General features: G+C 47.9%; 1 protein-coding gene across 3 annotated transcripts; it reads right to left on the bottom strand.

Moving 5' to 3' along the window:
• Positions 1 to 6,795: 6,795 nt before the first annotated feature.
• Positions 6,796 to 21,726, bottom strand: CASP2 (caspase 2). Of its 3 annotated transcripts, none has more exons than XM_082846582.1 (11): positions 21,585 to 21,726; positions 18,424 to 18,574; positions 17,951 to 18,118; positions 17,710 to 17,791; positions 17,023 to 17,117; positions 16,585 to 16,761; positions 10,848 to 10,976; positions 10,608 to 10,698; positions 7,502 to 7,651; positions 7,252 to 7,361; positions 6,796 to 7,091 (listed from the first exon to the last, which is right to left on the bottom strand). In XM_082846582.1, exons 1-11 carry the CDS (start codon positions 21,656 to 21,658, stop codon positions 6,960 to 6,962), a joined length of 1,359 nt encoding a protein of 452 aa, XP_082702708.1. In that variant the 5' UTR covers positions 21,659 to 21,726; the 3' UTR covers positions 6,796 to 6,959. The 3 variants fall into 3 exon arrangements, with proteins under 3 accessions (XP_082702708.1, XP_082702709.1, XP_082702707.1); XM_082846583.1 differs by having other exon boundaries at positions 17,930 to 18,118; positions 21,585 to 21,706; XM_082846581.1 differs by lacking the exons at positions 6,796 to 7,091; positions 7,252 to 7,361; positions 7,502 to 7,651; ... (2 more) ...; positions 16,585 to 16,761; positions 17,023 to 17,117 and having other exon boundaries at positions 17,572 to 17,791; positions 17,930 to 18,118; positions 21,585 to 21,706.
• Positions 21,727 to 22,476: the final 750 nt, after the last annotated feature.

Below are 22,476 nucleotides of genomic sequence, written 5' to 3'. Positions count from 1 at the left end.
CAGGCCTCGGCCTGCTTGTCCCTGCCCTCCCCCCAGTACAGCTCCTTAAGCCTGCCCTCCTGCCTGTCCCCAAGGCGTCTGGGGCAGCGTGCCCACCCCCAGCTATTTATAGCCATCTCTCCGTCACATGACACCCCCCCCCCCAGCCACATTTGATCTGCTTGGGGTCGAAGCAGGTGTGAGAGCCGTGTGGGGGAGGGGTTGGGATGAGAACCTGTGGGACAGCCCCGCAGGGAATTCCCTCAGCAGGGCCAGCACTGTCCCCCTCCTTAGTCACTAGGAGGCTCCCAGCCCCAAGCCACTGGTCCGGCTATAAACATTGCCCAGACCAGGATGGAAAACGGCTTCGCATGCTCTCAGACCTGTGTGCTGCCCCGGGTCTGCCCCCTCTAAGCAACCCACCTCTTTTCTTCAGTCTGTGGGGACATGAGGGCTGAGGAGCTGGATGGAGTGGTCCTAGGGTCCCGAAGCACCGGGGGGCAGCTCACCTGGCAGAGTAACCGGCGCCTCTCTGCCATCTTTCCCTGCGGGCTTGTTCCCGGCTCTGTGTCTTCCTGAGGTTTTGTTCTCATCTGTCGAACCAGCTCTCCCCCAACCCAGCCAGTGTTCGGCTTTCTCCTCCAGCTCTGCCTTTTCTGTCTGCCAGAGGCTGCTGGTGATGCTTTGGGGTCATCCCCTTGACCACACCTTCATCACCCCCTGGGTGTGGGACACAGGGGTAATAGCCTCGCGTTCTGGCATTTCTCCCACGTCCCAGACTGGTACACGTCAGCCACACCAGCAGCCTGGATGTACAGGGAGGGACTGAGCCTCCGTTCAGACCGTGGAGCATCCCTCGGAGGTCTATCAGGGCAGGTTAGATAACGGGGGAGAAGGGGAAGTGGGCCAGGGGAACGAGGGAGGCCGAGGAGGGAAGGGAAAGGGCGTTTCTCGTGATGAGCCCGACACACATAAAAGATGACAGGGAAGTACTCTGATATTCTTCCCTTTTCAGGTCAATAAATAATTTTTGGCCAAGGCCAAACTACTCTATCTGGCATCACACTTTTTTTTAAACCAGTTTTCCTAGTACAGTCCTTCCCCCCTGAGCTCTTCACTATAGAAAAAAATTGATAAACGTGAGCCAATGTGTGGTTTAGGATTCATCACCAAGTGAGGTCTGTCCCAGGACAGCCAACGTTCAGGGGCTGCAGGGTAGGGACACCAAACATCTGGGCTACAATTACATTTTCTTCTAGGCTAAATGGGGCTGTCCAAAGCAGGTGAGAAAATGAATACCATTAAAAGTACCTTTTCTAACATAAATCTGAAGGCCTATAATCTACCCACGAAGATTAAAAATGTGTGATTTGAGGGCCTGGAGGTTCTGTAATATCTCACTCCTCTGCAGGCAGGATGTAAGAAAAGAGATCTAAGGGGATGGTGTGAGATGAAAGAAATACTTTCTTAATAAAGAAGATAGAATGCCGAAGTGCAATTATATTCTTTGCGGGGGGCTTCAGAAACAGAAAAGGTTTCCACGCCTTTGTGGAGTATGGCTCCCCTGAAGGTAGCCGGTTTCTGTAGGGGCGTCATAATCCCAAGAAACAGGTATCTAGGGCAATTGCAATTTCTTCACCGTTCCTGAGAAAATCAGGTCCTGGTTGTGGATTCCAGAATTTGAAGGCAGAGGTTGTTGGCACTGAGAAAACCCTCATACTCCACCAAGCCGCCTAGAAGAATGAGCAGCAATTCTAAAAACCAGATTCTGAAATCACGAGGGTCGAGGAAGTCTATAGCTGCTAGTGCTGGAGGGCAAGGATTTGAGAGGAATGATCTTGAGTTTGAGATTAGAGCTAGTTAAAATCTCATGGGCTATCAGCCTGCAATAGAAGAAAATAAAATGTAAACGGTGCCCCCCTCCATGCCAACACCCCATGGGTGACAGCGCTTAGGCTCTTAGTTGGAAGGCCAAAGATGGGTTTCTGGGGAGTTCTTTGAAAAGCTCCTAAATTTGGAAACAAATTCATAAGCATGCATTTATCTATGAGATATGTATACCGTATATGTATTCTTTGGGGGTTTTAAGTAGACTTTCTTGAGGTCCATGAGACTAGAAGGTTAAAACCTATAGGCTTATAGAATTTCTATTTGAAGAAAGGTTGTTGAAATGACCATCTGGGTCACAGGTGCAAGGGGACGTGTGTTAGGGTATAGGTGGTTGTGAACAAGCCAGCCCCTTGGCATCCCCACATCAGTTTAAGCAGGAACTTTCTCCCTGGGTTAAACCCTTGTTTTCAGACTCCCACCTCTTCAAGTCTGGCCTCTCCAACCATTGGATGATACACCATTACATTCTCTCTAAGGCGCTTTCGGTCATGACTTCCCCTCAGCACATCCAGCCTAGCATGGAACCCATGACCACCTACTTGCTGAAACTTCACCTAGGCAACTGCAACTTCCTCTGAACTCACTTTCCCTTTACAGTTGTCCTCACTGGCAGTCATTTCTCCTCTACTGCTTCTTGGACCTTACCTTCCAGATCCTTCAAAAATCCCTGGTCCCTTCCCATACCCTGCATATGAGGCCTTCCCGAGAGCGCTGGACAGGGCTCTTTCTTTCTCCCCTTCTGTATTTTTGAACACGATACAGTACACTTTTTCCCTATTCTCTACCCCAAAAGGGCTAAGATGGAATAAAGTCTTTGGTCTCAGGCTCCTTCTCCCAGCTCAGTGGGAAAAATCTCTGGCCCCAAAAAGTGAGGAGGGAGAAAATCTCATGCTAAGAAAAAAGTCACAGAAGCAATATTGTTAGCTGAGAGCATGAACTCAAGTTGCCAGATTGTTTCCCATCCTGGCCTCCGTTTCCTCAGAAAGGCAGTAACTTAACAGGGTTACAGAGAGAAAAGAACGCACGTGAAAGTCATAATGCCTGCCCCAAAGTGAGCTCTGAATGTTAACTTGTGTCATTAAACTGAAGTTTATTCTGTGAGATGGTTAACAGCCATCTCAGATGTCCAGAGAGGTACGTGTACACATGCAGGTGGGCTACGGGGTTAGCAGATGGTTAACAGATGTGTAATGTGTTAACCCTGTGGGATCCACCATGCATCCTCATAGGGTAGCATCCTTCATCCTTTTAAGGTAGCAATGATTTCCCTGTGTTTAGATAAGGGTGAGATTAGGTACCTTAGCCACGGTCTCTGATACCTTAAAAGGCCAAGCCACCATTTGCCATCTATTTAATTCTAGAGTCCATGTCCTTAAAGCTACATCTTTTTTTTTTTTTTTTTTGGATAATTGAAGTCTCTGAGCCTCATTTTCCACTTCTGAAAAAGAACCAGGGAGATGACGCCCTCCTGGCCTGTGGGAGGATGGTGTAAAGCTGCACAGCGCCTGGGAGATGCGCCGAGCGCTCGGGCAACTAGAGCTGTTAGGAACCTCTTCGCCTCAGACCACTTTCCCCCTCTGCTCATATCCCATCTGCCCCATTTCTTCCTGTTTTCCTCTTCCCTATTACAGGAAACAGGATGGGGGAGGGCAGCAAACGGCCACCCCCAGCTCAGGGATGGGGTATAATTTTAGAAAATCCCCTGGCAGAGGGGACAGAGCTCTGAAATTCAACCTGATACCCTTATTCAAGGGTGGGGCAGGAAGGACGTGGAATCCAGCTCAGCATATGCTGCTCTCTAATCCCCAACACACCGGCCTCCCAAACTCTTTCCTCCCACTATTCCAGTGCCCCTCCCTGGGGCTGTGTCTCCACCTCCCACCCCTGGAGAAGGTCCCTGGGTCCAGCCGGCTCCGCAGGTCAGTGCCCCTCCTCCACCCAGTGATGTTTCAGCTCAGCTGAAAACATCCCTGTTAACTCTTCCTCCTCTGGATTCCTGGACAAGCTTCCTTCCCCCAAGGTCCACGGCAGCTTCCTACCACAACGCTCCAACAGAACGTGTTAGCCCCCCGTAGCCCACCTGCGCGCGTACACCCACCTCTCTGGGCGTAGACACACCACACACCGAGAACTCCCAGGTTACACAGCCCACTACTTAGACCTCTTCCATGCTGCCCGAGAATTCTCTTACGACCTATGCCCACCCTGGAAAACCTTAAATCCAAATCGGATCGCGTGAGATCGGAAATTCTAGGATCCTCATCCTATTCTAGCTCAACCTGTTTCTCCAGCCTCCATCCCATAATCTAAGCAATCCAGAACTAACACTGCTTGCCAGTGACTCTTCCATCTCTTCTGACCATGAGGAGTCCCAGTGCTGGTAGCCATATTTTGGGGTTGCCTGTGGCCATGACAATGGAGATGGGCTCATCCAAGGTGTGGATCTGGTTGTATAAAAAAGATCTGGCAGGGCTTCCCTGGTGGCGCAATGGTTGAGAGTCCGCCTGCCAATGCAGGGGACATGGGTTCGTGCCCCGGTCCGGGAGGATCCCGCATGCCGTGGAGCGGCTGGGCCCGTGAGCCATGGCCGCTGAGCCTGCGCGTCTGGAGCCTGTGCTCCGCAACGGGAGAGGCCACAACAGTGAGAGGCCCGTGTACCGCAAAAAAATAAAAATAAAAAAGATCTGGCAGCAAAACAAGAGGTGTTCGGCTCTGGGTATGCCTTGTGAGGTGGTGAGGAACGCTGTAAGAAGCTAAGGCAATGGAAGTAAGTGGGCTTTAGACCCAGATTATCTACAGCTACAGAGACGTCAGGCACACATCGGTAATAAATATGAGCGTTTATTTGGCACCAGATGGCAATACAAAATCCTGGCAGTGGGAAGAGGAAAGGTTCTGTCACCCAAATACTTCCATACGATACCGAGCCCAGGGCAGCACTTGGCAACAAGTCTCCGACGCCCTGCAGAACAAGTATTCACCGAGCACCTGAACCACGAGAGGCTGAGCAGTGTGCCCGGAACCACACGAGGTGTGGAAAAAGTTGTCCTACCTGCGACTTCTGTCTTCAGGAGCTAATAATACGAGTGGGTGAAACAAAACATGTGGGAAAATACAGAGTACAAATACTAAACTGGGTATTTTGCCAAAAGGGAAATTTTGTCAAAAAGTAGGAGTCTAGCTAGGGTCGCTTCCTTCCTTCCGCAAACATTTATTGAAGACCCAAGGCATGTCAGGCACTGGGTACATATTAGTGAACAAAAGAGACAAGGTTTCTGCTCTCATGGAGCTTAGAGTGGAGACGGGAATGAACAAGTGAAGCACGCTAATTGATGACCACGCACTGTGATAAGTGCAATAAGGGGGATTAAACAGGACACAGTAATAAAGAAACATGATTCTTAGAGACAGAATGGCCTGGGAAGGCCTCCACAACAAGGTGGCATTTAAGCTCAGACTTGAAGGATAAAGAAAGAAGCCACCAGAGACAAGAGTGGACTCAGTGGACCCAGGAGTGTCTGATGGCCTCGGGCAGGAAAGGCCTCAGAATGTCTGAGAAACTGAGGACAGCAGTGGGTTACGGGGAAATCAGCACTTAGTGAGGCTCTGCAGGCCAAGGTAAAGAGTCTGGATTTTATTTGAGGTGTGATAGGAAACCAGAGGGTTCCAAGCAGGGGAGTAACAGCATCAGATTTATACTTAAAAACCCAAACCAATGGGCTTCCCTGGTGGCGCAGTGGTTGAGAGTCCGCCTGCTGATGCAGAGGACACGGGTTCGTGTCCCGGTCCGGGAAGATCCCACATGCCGCGGAGCGGCGGGGCCCGTGAGCCATGGCCACTGAGCCTGCGCTCCGCAACGGGAGAGGCCACGGCAGTGAGAGGCCCACATACCACACACACACAAAAAAAGAATAGGGAAGTTTCATAAAAGCACAGATAAAGATGGCTTCTAGGGTGAACAAATAACATATACAGCAGTGGTCTCCCTGAAATGGAAAGTCATAACAGGAAGGGGAAACTGGCCACATAAAATCAAGAGGAGATTTAATACTGAAGCAGAAAGAGGGAACAAGGTACTGCATCACATCCTTGAGCAGCCAAATGATCCAATTAAGCAGTATTTTAGACAGAGCTGGTGGCGCAGTAAACAGGATGAGACGAAGGTGAAGAGGGGAGAAACAGGAAGCAGGGAGATAACTAGGAAGCTTTTATAGAGGGGACACTTCATAGGAAGAAAAACGAGGATAAGGTGACAGATTACAGAGTATGAACAAGCATACCACTCTTATCTGCCTCTGCTGACACTCCCTGCAGGGCTCATTTCAGGTACAAAGCTCGGAGAAAGGACAACCGATTAAAAGATCTTTGAAACTTCCATGGGCAAAGATCAACAGGCAACAGATACAAGGCATCCAAACCCTAACCTCTGCTGAACGCTGGATTCCCTGAGCCCCAAGGAGCCAAGAGTGGAGTTGAGAAGACAGTCCTTCCGGGGGGTGACATTCTGGAACCGAAGGGAATGAATGCACAGGTACGGGCCCACCCACAGCAGCAGAGAGTGACTCCTGTCCTGCTCGGCCTTTTGAAACCAAATGAAACAGGTCTATGTTAAACCAGGACACCTTCCAAACTCTCACTCTGAGACAAATGGGGCTGGGATGTGACAGAAAAGATGGGAGATGACCTCTGAGACATCTCAACTAAAGTAATAAAAGCAATCACCAAACGCTTCCTACAAGAGCCCTGGGGGCAGAAACTGAACACGAACATGGAGGAAACCCACATGCCCTCTCCCCACCCATCCAGACACTATGTTCGTAACATCACTTGCCAGGTCCCTCAACTGAGGCCAAACGCTCCAGGCAACAAGTCCAGCCGGAGCTGGTTCCACAGGGAGAGAGCCTCCCATGGGAGTAGCCGGCCTGTAGTCCGAGGTCAAAGATGGAGACGATGGGCGTGTGAAATGAGCCTGGGATATTCCCAATCCCTGAGGGGGAGGGACAGAAACCGTGCGTCCTGGAGACAGGAGGCTCTATCACACCTCCCGTGGTCCAGCGGCCTCCACATGGCCCAGGTGATGGGAGGTGGCATCACGTGGGAGGGTGTCCCGGGAAGAGATAGAGGTGGCGGCACAGAGTGCTACAGTACTCGGACATCTCCTTGCAGCGGTGGAACTCCGTGCCCGGGGCGTAGCCTTCACGCTCCTTGATGAGCGCGTTCACCTGCAAAGGCAGAAACCCAGGGCCCATGGTTTGAGAATCAGGTGTTTCCATGATCCCAGAAGAGGAAGGGTAGGGAGACTGTGAAAAACAGGGCAAGAGCGGAGGAAGGTAGAACAGCGCGGGGACGCAGAAGGTTCCTGGCACCACTGAGCCGACTTACCTCCACGAGCATGTCGGCCACATGCTTGTCACAGGCCCTCTCACAGAACACCTGAGTGAGGGCCTCCACGTACCAGGAGCCCCGCTTGGTGTTGCGCATGGCAGCGGTCCCTGCAACCAGGACAGCAGTGAGCACACAGGGAAGGTCCCGGGCACCCTCACACAGCTGGACGGACCTCGCCGACACCCGCTCCCTCCGCAGTCAGAAAGAGACGCCACCTTTGGGATCTCTCCTTTGGAACTCACGATACCTCTGAGGCAGGCGTAGCCACAAATCATGTCCGAGCGAGTGGGCAGTCGCATCTTCAGCCCCTCCTCTTTACTGGCATCGCTCTCCTCGCACTCGGGGGATCGCTCATGGTTCTTCCCGTCTTGCTGGTCGACCCCACGATCCGTCTCATCTGTACAAAGGCAGACAGAGTGGACAGAGATGTTATTTCCTCTCTTGGGCCTGTCACAGGCAAGCCCGAGTTCCCTGCAACCTTGACTGGGAAGAACCATTTCCAGCTGTTGCCTCCAACCTGTGGCTGATGAATTAAAAAACAAACAAACAAACGAACACCATTACTCCCATTCCTCCGCCAGAGTACACCGATCACACAGAGGGTGCCCATGACAGGCCGGACGCCGCGCCCAAGCACATGCACATACACACAGTCCGAGCTCTGTCCACGCCGTGTAAGACAGGGCAAGTGCTGAATCAAATACTCCTCGTAAACAGAATGAAAAGCCATCTGTGTCCATGATTCACTTGTTCAATTGTCAATATTCCTGGAAGTCAAACTGCTCCTTATTGCAATACACAATAAAATATTGATATATTTCGTTTTATTATGTAAAAAAAACCAAGAAACCAAAAATATGATTACTACATTTATGCCATATGAAAACTACAACCTCAAATCTATCTATCAATAAACAAATTATAAAACTAAGCATGATCAGCTGTTTTCAGGGTGTTTTGGGTATTTTTAAATCATTTATTGTTTATTAATTTCATAAGCCAAATTGTAGCTGGCGTGCAAAATTTGAGAAATTTAAAGAAACTTAAAATTGGGATAATTTGACTATTTTCTCCTACACAATGTAAAAAGAACACTATTATTCAATATTAGCAGTAGATTCTCAACATACCCTGAGCACATGTCCAACCTCCTGACCTAGGCCTTATCTACCCCAAGACATGTTCTCTTTCTGATGCTGTTGTCGTGGGGGTGGTGGGAGAGACACAGGACACACGGCTGTCACGCCGAAGGTGAAGGAGTAAGTATGCTTTCTTATACCTCCCTCTCCATAGGACCCCCAAGACAGCCTGAAACGGGAGTGAGGCTTGAAGGTCTGTGCAGAAAATGACCAAGGTTCACTGATCCAATGAAAATGTACTGAGCAACTTCCATATGCCAGGCACTGTTTTTGTTTGAGGCCCTAGGGATATGGTGAAAAGTCCCTGCCCTTCTGGAGCTTACACTCCAGTTTAGGAGCCAGTCATCCGGGGTGGGGCGGTCCTTCTAACAGGCATCAATTATGTTAACTGAATAGAGTGGAAGACAGTTGAGCTCAGGCTTTCAAAGGAAGAGCTGGCTACTGGTCATGCCTTGAAGGATTTTATTGTAGAGAGAAGATTCACGTTAGCCCAGAAGAGCGCAATTCTTCCCTATCCAGGTCTAGTGTTTGTATATAATCTCTGAACATAGGAGGAGAAAATGATCATGAACATGTTTATTTCCTTTTACTTTGCTAGTGACACCTCCTAAAGGAAATAGGCCAAGCTGAATGTGTCCCTCAAGAGAAAGGAGCCTCCTCCCTTGTCTTTGTGTCTCAGATCTGTTAATCAGTAAATGTTTTTTTCACAGTATCCCCATATATGTTTTTTATATTATTGCTACGCTTTTTAGGCAGATTAATTTCCATCCATTCATTCAATATTTATGAAGTGCTACTACATATCAGGTAGTGCTCTGAGACTGGGGATACAGCAGGTGCATAAAAAAGTAAGTTCCTGTCTGCACATACTCTTTTCTTAGCACTTTTCCCTGCCATGGTAATCGTCCTGAAAAAAAAATTTATCACATTATTTCTTACTTAAGCTCCCAATAGCTCTGTACTATTATCTGTCAAAGTCCGAAGTCCAAAATCTGAGCTGTAGCTAGAGGTATATGATCACGTGGTCAGCCACATCCCACTACATATGACTGATGCAGACGCGCAGTTTTTAAATTAGATTCGGGCGTACTTCTGGCTCAGCACACCCTTTCTTTGACGGGGGGGAAGGGGATATCTTTTTAATCTTGGTATGTTTGTATTGCATTCCCCCCTTTTCCCTGAAAGGATCTATCTGTTACTCCACACCCATGTAAAAAATGTATTATTTGAATGCTTGGACAAAGTGACCTTTAAATCAAACTACAAGCCCCTTAGGGGCACGGATCACGTCCTAACAGTCAGAGCTGGTACTTTCCGCGGATTTCCTATGGACCAGGTACTATGCTAAGTAAGTCCTTCATACGAACCATTTCACTTAAGCATCACAACAGCCTGACCTTATGAAGTAGGTCTGATGATTATCTACATTTTATACTGAGGAAACTCAGGTGCAGGGACATCGAGCAACTTCTCTAACCTGACATAACTAGTCAGTGGTAGAGGCAGAATTGGACTCCACATTTAGAGCTTTTAGTTATTACTGTTTTCCTCCAAGATGAGAGGCAGGCCTCCATGTCTTCTGAGCCTAGTTGGGGAGTCCTGGCTCTTCAAGGGGTAAAAGAGACTGCGTGCAAGAAAGAAGAGGGGCGGCAGCAGCTCACGGAAGAGCACGAGCCAGAGGCTGACACAGGGCTTCTGCGCTGCTTTCCTGCGTGACACGTGAGTGACACAGAGAAGGGAGGAGACGAGAACGCAGTGTAGCTGAGACGAGAAGTAAAAGGAGAAGGTGGAAAGGGGGAGGAGAGGTGGAGAAAAAAAAGAGGAAGAGCATAAAGTGAGAGGGCTAGGAAGCAGAGACAGCCGGAAAATCCTTAACTGGAATGAGTAACCAAAAAAGCGCATCAGCGTTAATAAGCACAGAAAGAAGGAAGCGTCCTCAGGAAAGAAGGCGAAGACACTGGCAGAGAGCGTCTGGCAGGACAGGATGTGGCAGGTGCACAGGGCTGACCAACCTGAGAGCCAGGGGCTGCCCAAGTCCCAGCACACCCCATGCATTGGGAGACACTTACAGAGCAAGAGAGGCGGTGGCAGCAGTGAACAGAAGGAGGTGCCCAAGGGATCCGATAGCACCTGAGAGGAGCAAACAGGAAAGTGAGAGCTGGTGGGAGGCTGCCCAGGAGCCACACCCAGGTGCTGGTCTGCCAGGGCACTCACCTCCACGGCAGGCCTGGATGAAGAACATTTTCGGTTTGTTCTGTAGGCTCGGGCAGTTGGCATTGTCAAACAGCCGGAAAACCTCTTGTAGCTGCCAGAAACAAACAAGGGAGAAGGGAGGTTGGTGGTCAGTGGGACCTCCTGAGTCCTACACGCAACAGCAGCCATCACTGGAGAGAGGGGCAGGCGGGAGGTGAAGCGGCCCAGCTTGCAGAGCTGCGGCCACGGGACGGCACGCACCTGAAGCAGCGTGCCGTCCACGCCATAGACACCGCCCTCCATGCCGTGGGAGAGGAGCGCCACTATGCAGGAGTCCATGACACGGTGAGCGGGTAGCTGGGCAAAATCCCGGAGCTTCTCTTGCATTTCCTAGAAGAAAGACACCTTTCAGCGTTGTTCACTAGTCAGCACCAATGTAAGCTTTTCTTCAGTGTCTGAAACCCTAAGCTATTAGAAGGTACAGTGTGTTCCCTACATTCCTGTGGTCAATGGTAAGTGAAGTCAGAGATGCACCAGAAAACTGCATGACTTCAGACAAAACTCTGAATATAATTTTACAACTCACAGGCTCACTGAGGTATGTTAAGAACTCCTGGATTAAAGCAAGTTATTAATGAAAGAGCTAGCTAACTTTATCCATTCTCCAATCATCAACCTGATCCTTCTTCAGAGCATATGCCCTTGTACATAAATGGCACAAGGGGGACCGCCGGGTAAACTGTAACAGCTACAAGAACTGCTGTGTGACAGAGGGCTCACAGGATCGTGAGAGTAGAGAACAGCAGTACTCCTTTGCTGTTGTCTGTCCGAGAATTTAAGTTCCCGGAGACAGTGATGATGTCTGTATAAAACGCTTTGTCCATGGAAGAACACACTCTATGGAGGATTCTGTACAGGGTCATGACTACATATATGGGCCAAGGGATCAGAGAGACCTCAGCTGGATCCCTAGGTTCATAAATTAGAACAAGTTATTTAGCCCCTCAAAGCTCTAGTACCCATTTTGTAAGACAATTAAGCGTACATTTCCTCCAAGTTTGTACAGATTAAATGAGATATGGCACAGAAAGGACTTATCACTATGTCTGGCACCTACTGCAAAGATCTGCCATTACAATGTGCTTGTCTAATGAAGGGTAACAATATTATTTTTTCAAAGAAACCGTGTAGTCTAACTTAAGAATCTTTTTGATCTTGCACTAGACTGACATATATGAATAACACTCTAACTGAAGCATTATACCTAACAGTACAATAATATGATACCAACTTTTAAACCTATGTCTCCCTCTACAACTCTAGATGTCTAGATTGTCTCTGAGATGAGCAGAGAGAAAACAGGTTCATTTTACTATGAACTTGATCAACATATAATGAAGAATATGCTATCTAGGCAGAACAGTTACAGTACACATATATCTAACAGTCCATACACAGCCCCCAGTAAAACACACACTTGTGTAATACATTGCGGTGGTTCTCCAAGTGCGGCCCCTAAAACAGCAGCATCAGCGTCACCGGGGAACCTGTAAGAACTGCAGAGTCTTGGCCCCCAGCAAACTGTTTTCACAAGCCCTCCAGGTAATTCTGATGTGCTAACGTTTGAGAACTGCTTATCTGTTTGGAATAGTTCTGTTTGCACATAATTGAGACTTAATAAGAGACTTGAAAGTCTGCAGTTTCACTGGGAATGGAGAAACTGGCTGTGCTGAAAGAGCATGTGTATTTTCTGAGCAAACAGAACCCAACCATAATACTGGAGATCTTAAGGTAATAAAAGATATCCAAAATTCATTCATTTTAAGAATATATCATCTCAAGAGCCTACTGCCCCTCTGGAGTTGACTGTAACAGAATTTAACATGTAATAGGTGAAGTTCATTTTGCTCCAAGGAGGGAATAAATATACAGGTTAGGCACTCAGGAGCATTTTGCACTTAAGTGAGATTACTAGGTCAGTAAATAGAAGACAACAAAGCCCAAAGTTAAGAACACATGGGCTTTGTAACTGAATTTAATAAGATTAAACCATTCAATCAATGGGGGTTAGTCATTTGGGGAAATTTTTCCGAAAGTAGCGTAGCTTAAAATAGGATCTCTAGATCTATTTCTGATAAAATTACAGAACTTCTATAAATAGCAGGGCTCTTAACACTTCCAAGTGTTTTTGGCTGGGGGACACAGAAGAAAAGAATAACCTGTGAACTCCCTGAAATGATACCCCAAATTTTACTGGCAGCTGTATTTTCCAGAGTTGACCCATAGCTTGCCCCTATACCCTCAAATCCGTCTGTGACCAAATGCAAGTTACAAACCAATACCACGACATGGTGAAAGGAAACCTGCCACTTTAAAGTGTATCTCATTTCCTAATATACAATAAACTGTAATTCTAGAACTAGTAAAACTCATGAGGTAGATGCAAGAAGAAAAGACTCTGATGATGAACAGAAGCACTGAACACCTACATGAGCGGTGAGGATAATAGCGTGCTCTCCAGCACTGTCAGGCGAAATGGTTCTCTGAGACTACACTGTCTCCAATTTTTCAATGGAATTATCTCTAAATCAAGAAGGAATAATATGGGGAGAAAAACAGGATCTAAATTTTCTTGGTTCTGTCTCTTTGCTAACCAAATAATTATATAAAAGACTTGAGGGACTTCCCCTGAGGTCCAGTGGTTAAGACTCAACGCTTCCACTGCAGGGAGCACAGGTTCAATCCCTGGTCGGGGAACTAAGATCCTGCATGCCTTGTGGCATGGCCAAAAAGTTTAAAAAAAAAAAAAAGAATTGAGCCCCTTGAGATGTTCTATCAGAAAGATAGTATCCTGTACAGATGCCTAGCGCACCAAATTATCACACCCACTGTCGCTACCTGGTTTTAAGTGCATATGAAAGTTCGATTGGCCACTGTCAGAAATTGGTCCTGCAATGTCCTCCTCCTGTTTCTGAATCTCCAGAGCTGAGGACTAGCGTACATGGAGGGTGATATCCCGAAGGTTCAGTCCTAGCCCTTTTGCTTTTTCTCAAGGATCATAATCTCTCATTACTTGAAGTCTTTTTCCTACACAAGTAGTTCCCAAATTTACATCTTTGGCCCTGACTTCCTCTGAGGCCCTCAATTCCTTACGTTCTCCATCTTCTTCCATAGGTAGTTATTTAATCACAAAGCACTGACAGTACAATCATGCCATTATACTATTTTTCACATATATTCTTTTCCTTTTGGTCCACTATCCCGTCCAGGCCCCCACCATCTCATACTGGCATTATGATATTAACTCCAAACTGTATTCCCTGCCACTGGTCTCTACCTCATTCATTACTGTCATATTAATCTTCCTGAATCATCACTGTGAATGCGTCACCCTTCTATTCAAAAACCACTAATGATGTGCTAATGTCAACACAAGGAAGTCCAATTCCTTTGGGAAGACATTCAAGGCCCTGTGCATTCTGGTCCCTTTTTCCCCAATCTTGTTGTTGGAACTCCTGTGCCCTAGACATTTGGTTCACCCACAAGGTCCCTAACACACACATTTCTAATCTGTATGCTGTTCTCCTTGTGTAGGACCCCTTCATTCCTCCTCTCTTGCCTCAGTAGCTTCCATCCTTCACGGGCAGCTTAAGTCTCACATCCTCCACTTATCCTGCTGACCACATCTACCCAGGTGATGGTTTCTTCCTCTTAACTACTGTAGAAGACACTGTCTCTGTCTTTTGTTGTCCTTAGGAAATAAGGGGATGTGCCTCTTTTTTTTTTTTTTAAACTGATGTCAAGACTCCCTCATCTAACTGAGGTCCCTTGAACTCAAGGTCCACATTAAAAAAAATCTCTGGCAGCTAACATAGTTGCCCCCTGTTATAAGGTGCTCAAAATTGAACTCCACTGCGATTCAAGTTATAGAACAACGTAACCAGAGAATCAGAATCCAACAGGTCCTGGAATCTGCATCAGGGAATGGCATTTGTGAAGTGGGCCCATAGGCCCATCAAAGCTACTGTCTCTAAGGTAAGAATCAGTAGTACACAGCTGACCCGGTGCTTAGTGATGCATCTTTAACTATCAAGCACATAAAATCCCTTATCAACCGCATAAAATTTGGAAAACCGTGACATAATAAATTCCTAGTAAAAAAAATGACTAGACCAAAAGCTGTAAAGAAATGTAAATCGCATTCATTTTGTTAAGTGACCTTCTAATAGGATTCCCTCTGTAAGAATTACAGCTGTTGTCCCACGTTTATTCCCTTAATGCCCAGCAGATCTCTCAGGAAAGCATATAACCTACGTGAATACTTGATGTACAAAGGAGCTGTTCCAGCCATGGCTTTGAAGCAAGGGTGGGTTTACTTCTTTGCCTGAGCTATTATTGGGAAGCTGGTAATAGCATGTAAAGAACAACATTCAGGTCCCTACCAATGAATCTGGCCTTACCCCAAATTTAGCAAATACACAGTTATTCTCACAGAAGCAAGACAGCTGAGAAATAGAAATGAAGACCACGGACAATGCTGACCACCCTACCTCAAGAGACCAAAGAGAATCTTCTAGAAACCTTAATTTTACCATGGATATTCCCAAAGACAAGTTTAGGAAAGCACTATTATTCTGAATCAAAATAAAGAATTAGTATTAATTTACCAATGGACTATTTTCAATTTCAAAACAGAACTACCTAAAGGTAACAAAGTCAGTGGTACAGCCCGGTAACTGAGGCTGAAGGGGACTAAATCCTAACAAGAATGCTTAGGACCTGCAGGAACCTAGCTCAGAAGTAATCTACGCTAAGATCTGTCTTGTGGCCACAAAACTGATAAGAATAGGTTATGTTAGGGACTTCCCTGGTGGCGTAGTGGTTAAGAATCCGCCTGCCAATGCAGGGGACATAGGTTTGAGCCCTGGTCTGGGAAGACCCCATGTGCCGCGGAGCAACTAAGCCCGTGAGCCACAATTACCGAATCCCACGCACCTAGAGCCCGTGCTCTGCAGCAAGAGAAGCCACCGCAATGAGAAGCCCACGCACCGCAACGAAGAGTAGCTCCCGCTCGCTGCAACTAGAGAAAGCCCGCGCGCAGCAACAAAGACCCAACACAGCCCAAAGAAAAAAAAAGAATAGGTTAATTCATGAAATGACCACAAAACAGTATTTACAAGGACAATTCTAGCAAACTTTCATTTGTAAGAATTTTATCTGCCAACGTAATCTTGAGAACTGGACTCCTAGGCAGCAACGTCAACCAAGAAGTCACTGTCCTGTGTAACCCTGACTTATAAATATCTTTTCTTAGTTGGTTGGGTGCATATCAGTATCTCACCTCCTGAGGGACTGGGAATCAAGTTGCTGCGCATGTAAAAGTGAGAACCCGACCCTGGACTATTCTTACTCAGGGAGCGCACAGCCACCCTGAGAAGTCAACACCCAGGCAGCTGGCTGGCCTGAATCCTTTCTCTCTTTTCTTTTGTTTTCTTTTTATTATTTATTTTTTGGCTGCGTTGGGTCTTTGTTGCTGCGCACGGGGTTTCTTTAGTTGCGGCGAGCGGGGGCTACTCTTCGTTGCGGTATCCGGGCTTCTCATTGCAGTGGCTTCTCTTGTTGCGGAGCATGGGCTCTAGGCACACAGGCTTCAGTAGTTGCGGCAGGCGGGCTCAGTAGTTGTGGCTCGTGGGCTCTAGAGCACAGGCTCAGTAGCTGTGGCGCACGGGCTCAGTTGCTCCACTGCATGTGGGATGTCCCCTGCACTGGCAGGCGGATTCTCAACCATTGCGCCACCAGGGAAGCCCCTTTTTTTTTTTTTTTTTTTTTAAAAAAACTAGATTGCAAGATGGTCGGCAGAACACAGCAAGTAAAAGGTAGGGAGAGAACATAACTCTAGTAAGGCATAACCCAGCAGGCAGAGGAGCATGGACGTTTCTGGCGCCCAAGTGTTGTCCCGTTCTCTAATGCACACGTCAGCATGTCCTGCCTCGGGTACCTGTGCAGTCTGGTCAAGAAGAACATGAACTCTGTAGCCCAAGAGCTTGAAGAGGGTGACTAGAGTGCTGTGGTCCACATCCCCTCCAGAGCGGAATTCCAAGTCTTTCTCGCCAGTGAAGTGCACGTTGCTGAGCACCAGTGCCAGGCCACGAGGCTGAGACTGCAACCTATAGGCCTGGGGAGGGGAGGCCGATTAGACCGTGAGCTTCTTGAGGACAGAAACTATGTCTCCCCCACTAGACGAGGCATTTCAAGAAAACACAGACATCACGTTCTTCTGTTCTGTGGGAAATACCCACAGAACACATTCAATCAGCAATTATTTTCTGACTAATAAAGGCAGGAAAGAAATGTATATACACAAACTAAGTTCAGATGCCCAGGAAGGGTATCTCATTTCCCAACGCTTTTCCTCTTGCCATTTTGCAAGACTTACCAGCTGGTAGTGTGCTTGATAAAACTCAGGAGTGCAAGACTTCACCTGAAGGCTGGGAGGCCCATCTCCATGGTCTAAGGAGTGTTCCACTGTATCTGCGGCATAGAGAGCAGAAAAGCTAGCACACAACCTACACAGCAATCCTAGTGCTTCACTGTAACTTCAGGCACCCTTTTCGTAATTACTGGTCTGGCTCACGTCCCTTGTCTGTAAGCTCTATGGGGGCAGAGACCCTGTTTGCTTTTGTTCACCACTGGATCCTCTGCACTTAGCCTGCGTATAGTAGTAGGTGCTCAACTCAGTAAATGACTGAATGGGGTATATGATAAAAGCCTTGTTCTAATCACTAGGATACTCAATCAGCAGGGTAGAGGCCCATGATGTATCTTTCCTCATCGTAAAATAACTAAGCTTTACAGAGGAGATAGGCCAATTATGTGCAGGAACTTCCTACCTGCACAAGTTGATCCAAGGGCCGATCACCATTAAAAAAACCATCTATGACGGAAGAAGAAAAACAGGCCCAACCCAGAGCCCATCTGAACTGTCCTGCTGGTCCCTAACAAATTCACTGAGGAAACGGTTCCAATATGAACGAAAATAGGTTTCACACTGGGGCAAAGTCAGACGCCAGTCAAGGAAGCGGAAGTCGATCTGCGGGACCCATTTTACGCCATCAGTTCTCACCTGCGGACAGGCGGCGCTGCTTGCGGGGGGGGCAGGACTCACACACCGGGAAAGGGAGACGCAAGTGGTAGTCGCAGCTCAACTGTAAGAAAGCAGGACCCCCCGTACCAGGCCTTAGGGAGCTGGTCCAGCCCAAATAATACAGAAATCTAGTCCCATTCCCCACTTCACCACAGTCTCAAAAATGCCCTTCCCACCAAACCAACCCTTCCTAACATACCACGTGTCTAGGGCTCCATACCGGTGGGGGTATGTGCTGAAGACCAGCCAGGGTTGTGAGCAACAGGTCCTCCAGGTGACCCTGCTTGGTCTCCCTCAGGGCCACACAGAAGGCATCAAAAGCCTGGGGGCCCCTCTTGGGCAGCAAGTTGAGGAGTTCCACATTCTGGCTGAAACTGCACACCTTGGCCTACAATACAAGAATAAAACATGACATCACATTTACTTATCCAGCTGTAATTCTGTTTCTCCAGATGAGCTTCCTAGTAACAGCATCATCCATCTCAAGAACTCCTTTTACAGAAAAATATGTACGTGGGAAGTCCTTCCCCCACTATTCTTGAATTATATGTCTTTTCTGTTAAATGCTCTAGGGTAGAAGAGCATTTTCATTTCCTTAGTAAAGCACTGCATCTTTTTCACACTTTACTATGCTCTGTTCCTCTTCCTACCACTAGTATATTCACTCGGCTTTTCTCTTTTGCCTTCAGATACCTGAATGTGCTCCCTCATTTCCAAGGTGATAATGTCTTTCTCCAGGAGATGTTCTAACAGTTCGCTCAGCAACAGCTGTTTGGCCAGCACCACTCGGTTCTTTTTGAGAGCTTCCTGATGGTCCGGATGCATGCCATACACGCCCAGTATCCTACAGATAAAAGACAGAAAAGCTGTCAAGTACAAGATCTGGCAGAGAAGTGGAACAGAAGAGGTGTGGGTAGGAGAATATAAAGAACAGGACTTACGATAACTAAAATGAGACATATTTTATTGAACGTGCTTAAAATCATAGAAGTATTAAGCAGTAACACACTGATCATAAGGAAATGATATACAATCCTTTATGGAGGATGTTCAACTGAGACCATCTTCTGAGATGAATGGTCTGACGAGGGGAAATATCTATCGTGACAAAAATAATACACACACGAGTAGACATACTCACAAGAAGGAATATTCCTCCATCTGACCGACCAATTTTCATTAAGGAGTATTCCAGAAAACATTTCACACTACTTATTTAAGCTGCTGACAGTGATATGAATCTAAAATAAACCTTTTTTTATATATATATAAATTTATTTTATTTATCTATTTATTTTTGGCTGTGTTGGGTCTTCGTTGCTGCGTGCGGGCTTTCTCTAGTTGCGGTGAGCGGGGGTTACTCTTTGCTGCAGTGCGCGGGCTTCTCATTGCGGTGGCTTCTCTCGTTGCGGAGCACGGGCTCTAGGTACGCGGGCTTCATTAGTTGTGGCATGCGGGCTCAGTAGTTGTGGCTCGCGGGCTCTAGAGCACAGGCTCAGTAGTTGTGGTACACGGGCTTAGCTGTTCCGCGGCATGTGGGATCTTCCCAGACCAGGGCTCGAACCCATGTCCCCTGCATTGGCAGGCGGATTCTCAACCACTGCGCCACCAGGGAAACCACACAACTATGGTTTTTAAAACGGTAAGTTCCTGTGACAAAATAACACTAGAAATGACCAGGATCCTATAAGAACCGAATTAAGTAAAAAATCTGACGGAAAGTCACAGTAGATAAATGCCAATGATGAAAACAATCAACATAACCTGAAATCACTCAAAGAGTTAAAGCATGTAAAGGCGAAATTATTTTGGGAATTTAGTTTACGAGGGATGTCTTCATTTCAAGGATTCCTTAGTTTTGCTATGCGTTTGGAAAGAGTTCAGCTTCTGTTGATGAACTCAAAGAATCCCATTTCCGGGTGAGAGGGAGACACAAGAGAGAGGAGATATGGGGATATATGTATACGTATAGCCGATTCACTTTGTTATAAAGCAGAAACTAACACACTATTGTAAAGCAATTATACGCCAATAAAGATGTTATAAAGAAAATAAAAGAATCCCATTTCCAGTGTGTAACATCTATGTGCCTAATTTATATAAATCCAGGGTGTGCCAGCCTGCTTAGTCACAGTTTCCAAGTACATGACAACAGTAAAGACCTGATGGCAGTGAGAAAGGAATATGGTACCAGTTTCAGATTATAACTTAAAAAACCTATTTTAAAATGCATTCCGGGGGTTTCCCTGGTGGCGCAGTAGTTAAGAATCCGCCTGCCAATGCAGGGGACACGGGTTCGAGCCCCGGTCTGGGAAGATCCCACATGCCGCGGAGCAACTAAGTCCCTGCACCACAACTACTGAGCCCGTGCTCTAGAGCCTGCGAGCCACAACTACTGAGCCCATGTGCCACAACTACTGAAGCCCGCACGCCTAGAGCCCGTGCTCCGCAAAGAGAAGCCACGGCGAGAAGCCCGTGCACCGCAACGATGAGTAGACCCTGCTCGCCGCAACTAGAGAAAGCCTGCACAGCAACAAAGACCCAACGCAGCCAAAAATAAATAAATTAATTAATTTAAAAAAACCCAAAAAGAATCACCTTGGAACATACCAAAGCAGTTAACAATGACAACATGTATGAACTCTGGTAAAAATAAGTGTTAATAGTTCAATCGCAAAATAACATCGTAGCTGGATTCTGGGTATTTCCTCAGGATACACACCAATGGTGGGGTGGGTTTACTCGACTTTTTTCCCTTAATTTACCAGCAGCATTTTCTCCTTAAAACTTTCTCCTCCCTTGGTTTCCACGACACCATTCTCTCCAGTTTCCCTCTCTGCTTACTAGGTCCCCGTTTCCTTCACAGGACCTTTGGCCTGCCCTTAAATGTTGACATTCCATTAGGAAGCCCCCTCAAAAAGCCTCTCCCTACTCAGTATCATCCACACAATTCACTAATCGACTCCCCGTTCTTAACTCTAAGTTGTAGACTTGAATTTTCAATCAATAACTTATTAGGTTTAATCTGAAGCAGTATCCATTCTACACACACCTGCTCCTTGCAGGATTCCATACTACGGGGAGAGTCTCAAAGGTGGACTTTCCAAAAGTAACCACATCACCTAGAACTTTAGGACACATCGGGAAAGGGGGGAGCGGGTGCAGGAAAGGACACAAAGACGATTCTTAAGTCTTGATTCTGTGTCCTTCTGCAGGTTCTGGTTCTAAAGTCCTCAATTCATCACCTGGGTCTGGACCGGGAGGCATTAAAATATGTTATCCTGGGCGATGTCTGCCATGATACGATTTAACTGGGGCAGAGGCTGAGACACTCGGAGCCTCGGGAACTTCCTTGTCTCAGAGTACACCCAAACCCCAAAATCTGTGTTGACTGCTGTGAAAATCTGGTCATTACACCCAACGCAATACGGATCATGATATATTCAATCCGAAACAAATGCACATCAGGCAGAATTCCGAGATCTGCAGGTCTCATCGGTGTTTATGAGTACAGAGTTTAGTTTCTCAAAAGGGAACCGAGGAAAAGAAAGAATCAAGAATCTTTTAAGAGAAACCGAGATTTGACAGGACTGGAAAGAGCTCGCCTGGTTCAGAGCCTCCGGGATTGGAAGAATGGAGGCTGGGGAATCTTTGCCCGAGAGGGACGAGGCCCAGAAGAGATTCGCCCGCCCGCGCTCCCCTCGGGGGCTCACCCGGCCTCCCACCCTTGGCTGGAAGCTTGGACACCGCGGCTTCCAGGGGCTCCGAGGGGAGGGGCGCCAGGGCCATACGCCTGAAACCCGCGTCTCCCTCCCTGAGTCCCACTACGGACCCCTGGGACCCTCCCCACTCACCTGCTTCCCCTATCAGTGGTCATCAGCCCCTTTTGCTGGAGGGCGGACCGGGGTCCTGCGCTCGGCGCCGCCATTTCCCGCTTTTCCCGGGCTGTGCGCGCACCGCCCACAACCCAAACAAACCGCGAGCCCTCTGGTCCACCGCATCCCTCCCACGTCCGCCGGCGCGCAAAGCGCCTGCGCGCTGCTATCCCAGCTCCGCCCCCACGCGAGGCCGGCCGCGCCGTCGCCGGAGCGCGCGCAGGCGCAGAACCCACGCGGCGGACTCGCTGTCCAATGGGATGAGCGAGCGCGCTCGGCGGAAGGGGAAGCGAGGAGCCGCCCCGCCCTACTTGGCCATCCGATTGGTCGTCGGTTCCCGCGGAAATCACAGCTCCCTCCCCGGAACCGCCCACCTCTCCTCACCCGCCTGTTGCAAGAACTGTATGGAGATGGGTGTGGCCGGGCTTTTCACTTTATTAAAGTTAACTGTTGGGACCAGGGTAAGGAGGACAAGGACAGAACTAGAAGGCGCTAGACAGATACCCGCGCAAAGAATGAGCGTGGGTCAGCGATGGTTGGCTCAAACCTGCATCACAGGCACAGCACATGATTAGAGAAGCTGGTGTTCTGTTTGGATCTGAGGAAGCAGGGCAGGGGGTCCTCGGGTAAAACCCAGCGGGGTCAGGCGCAGGGGTGAGGCTGAAGCTATTGCAGACAGTGCAAGTGTTTCCAGTGCTTCATAATAGATGATGCAAGAGGGATCCTTAGATGCTCCACCACCCCTCGCAAAGGACCTCGGGTTTTCTCTTTTCTGACCATCATATCCACCCATCCTCAGAATCAGATGTCCCTACCCCTGGGGCAGTTTACTCCACTGCTTCTAGATAGGATGGGATCCTGCACTGGGGAC

The sequence above is a fragment of the Leucopleurus acutus genome, assembly GCF_964270905.1.
Source record: "Leucopleurus acutus genome assembly, chromosome: 9".
In the NCBI taxonomy this organism is placed as follows: Eukaryota; Metazoa; Chordata; class Mammalia; order Artiodactyla; family Delphinidae; genus Leucopleurus; species Leucopleurus acutus.
Note: the sequence above shows the minus strand (reverse complement) of the source record. Positions and strands in the feature narration are given on the sequence as shown.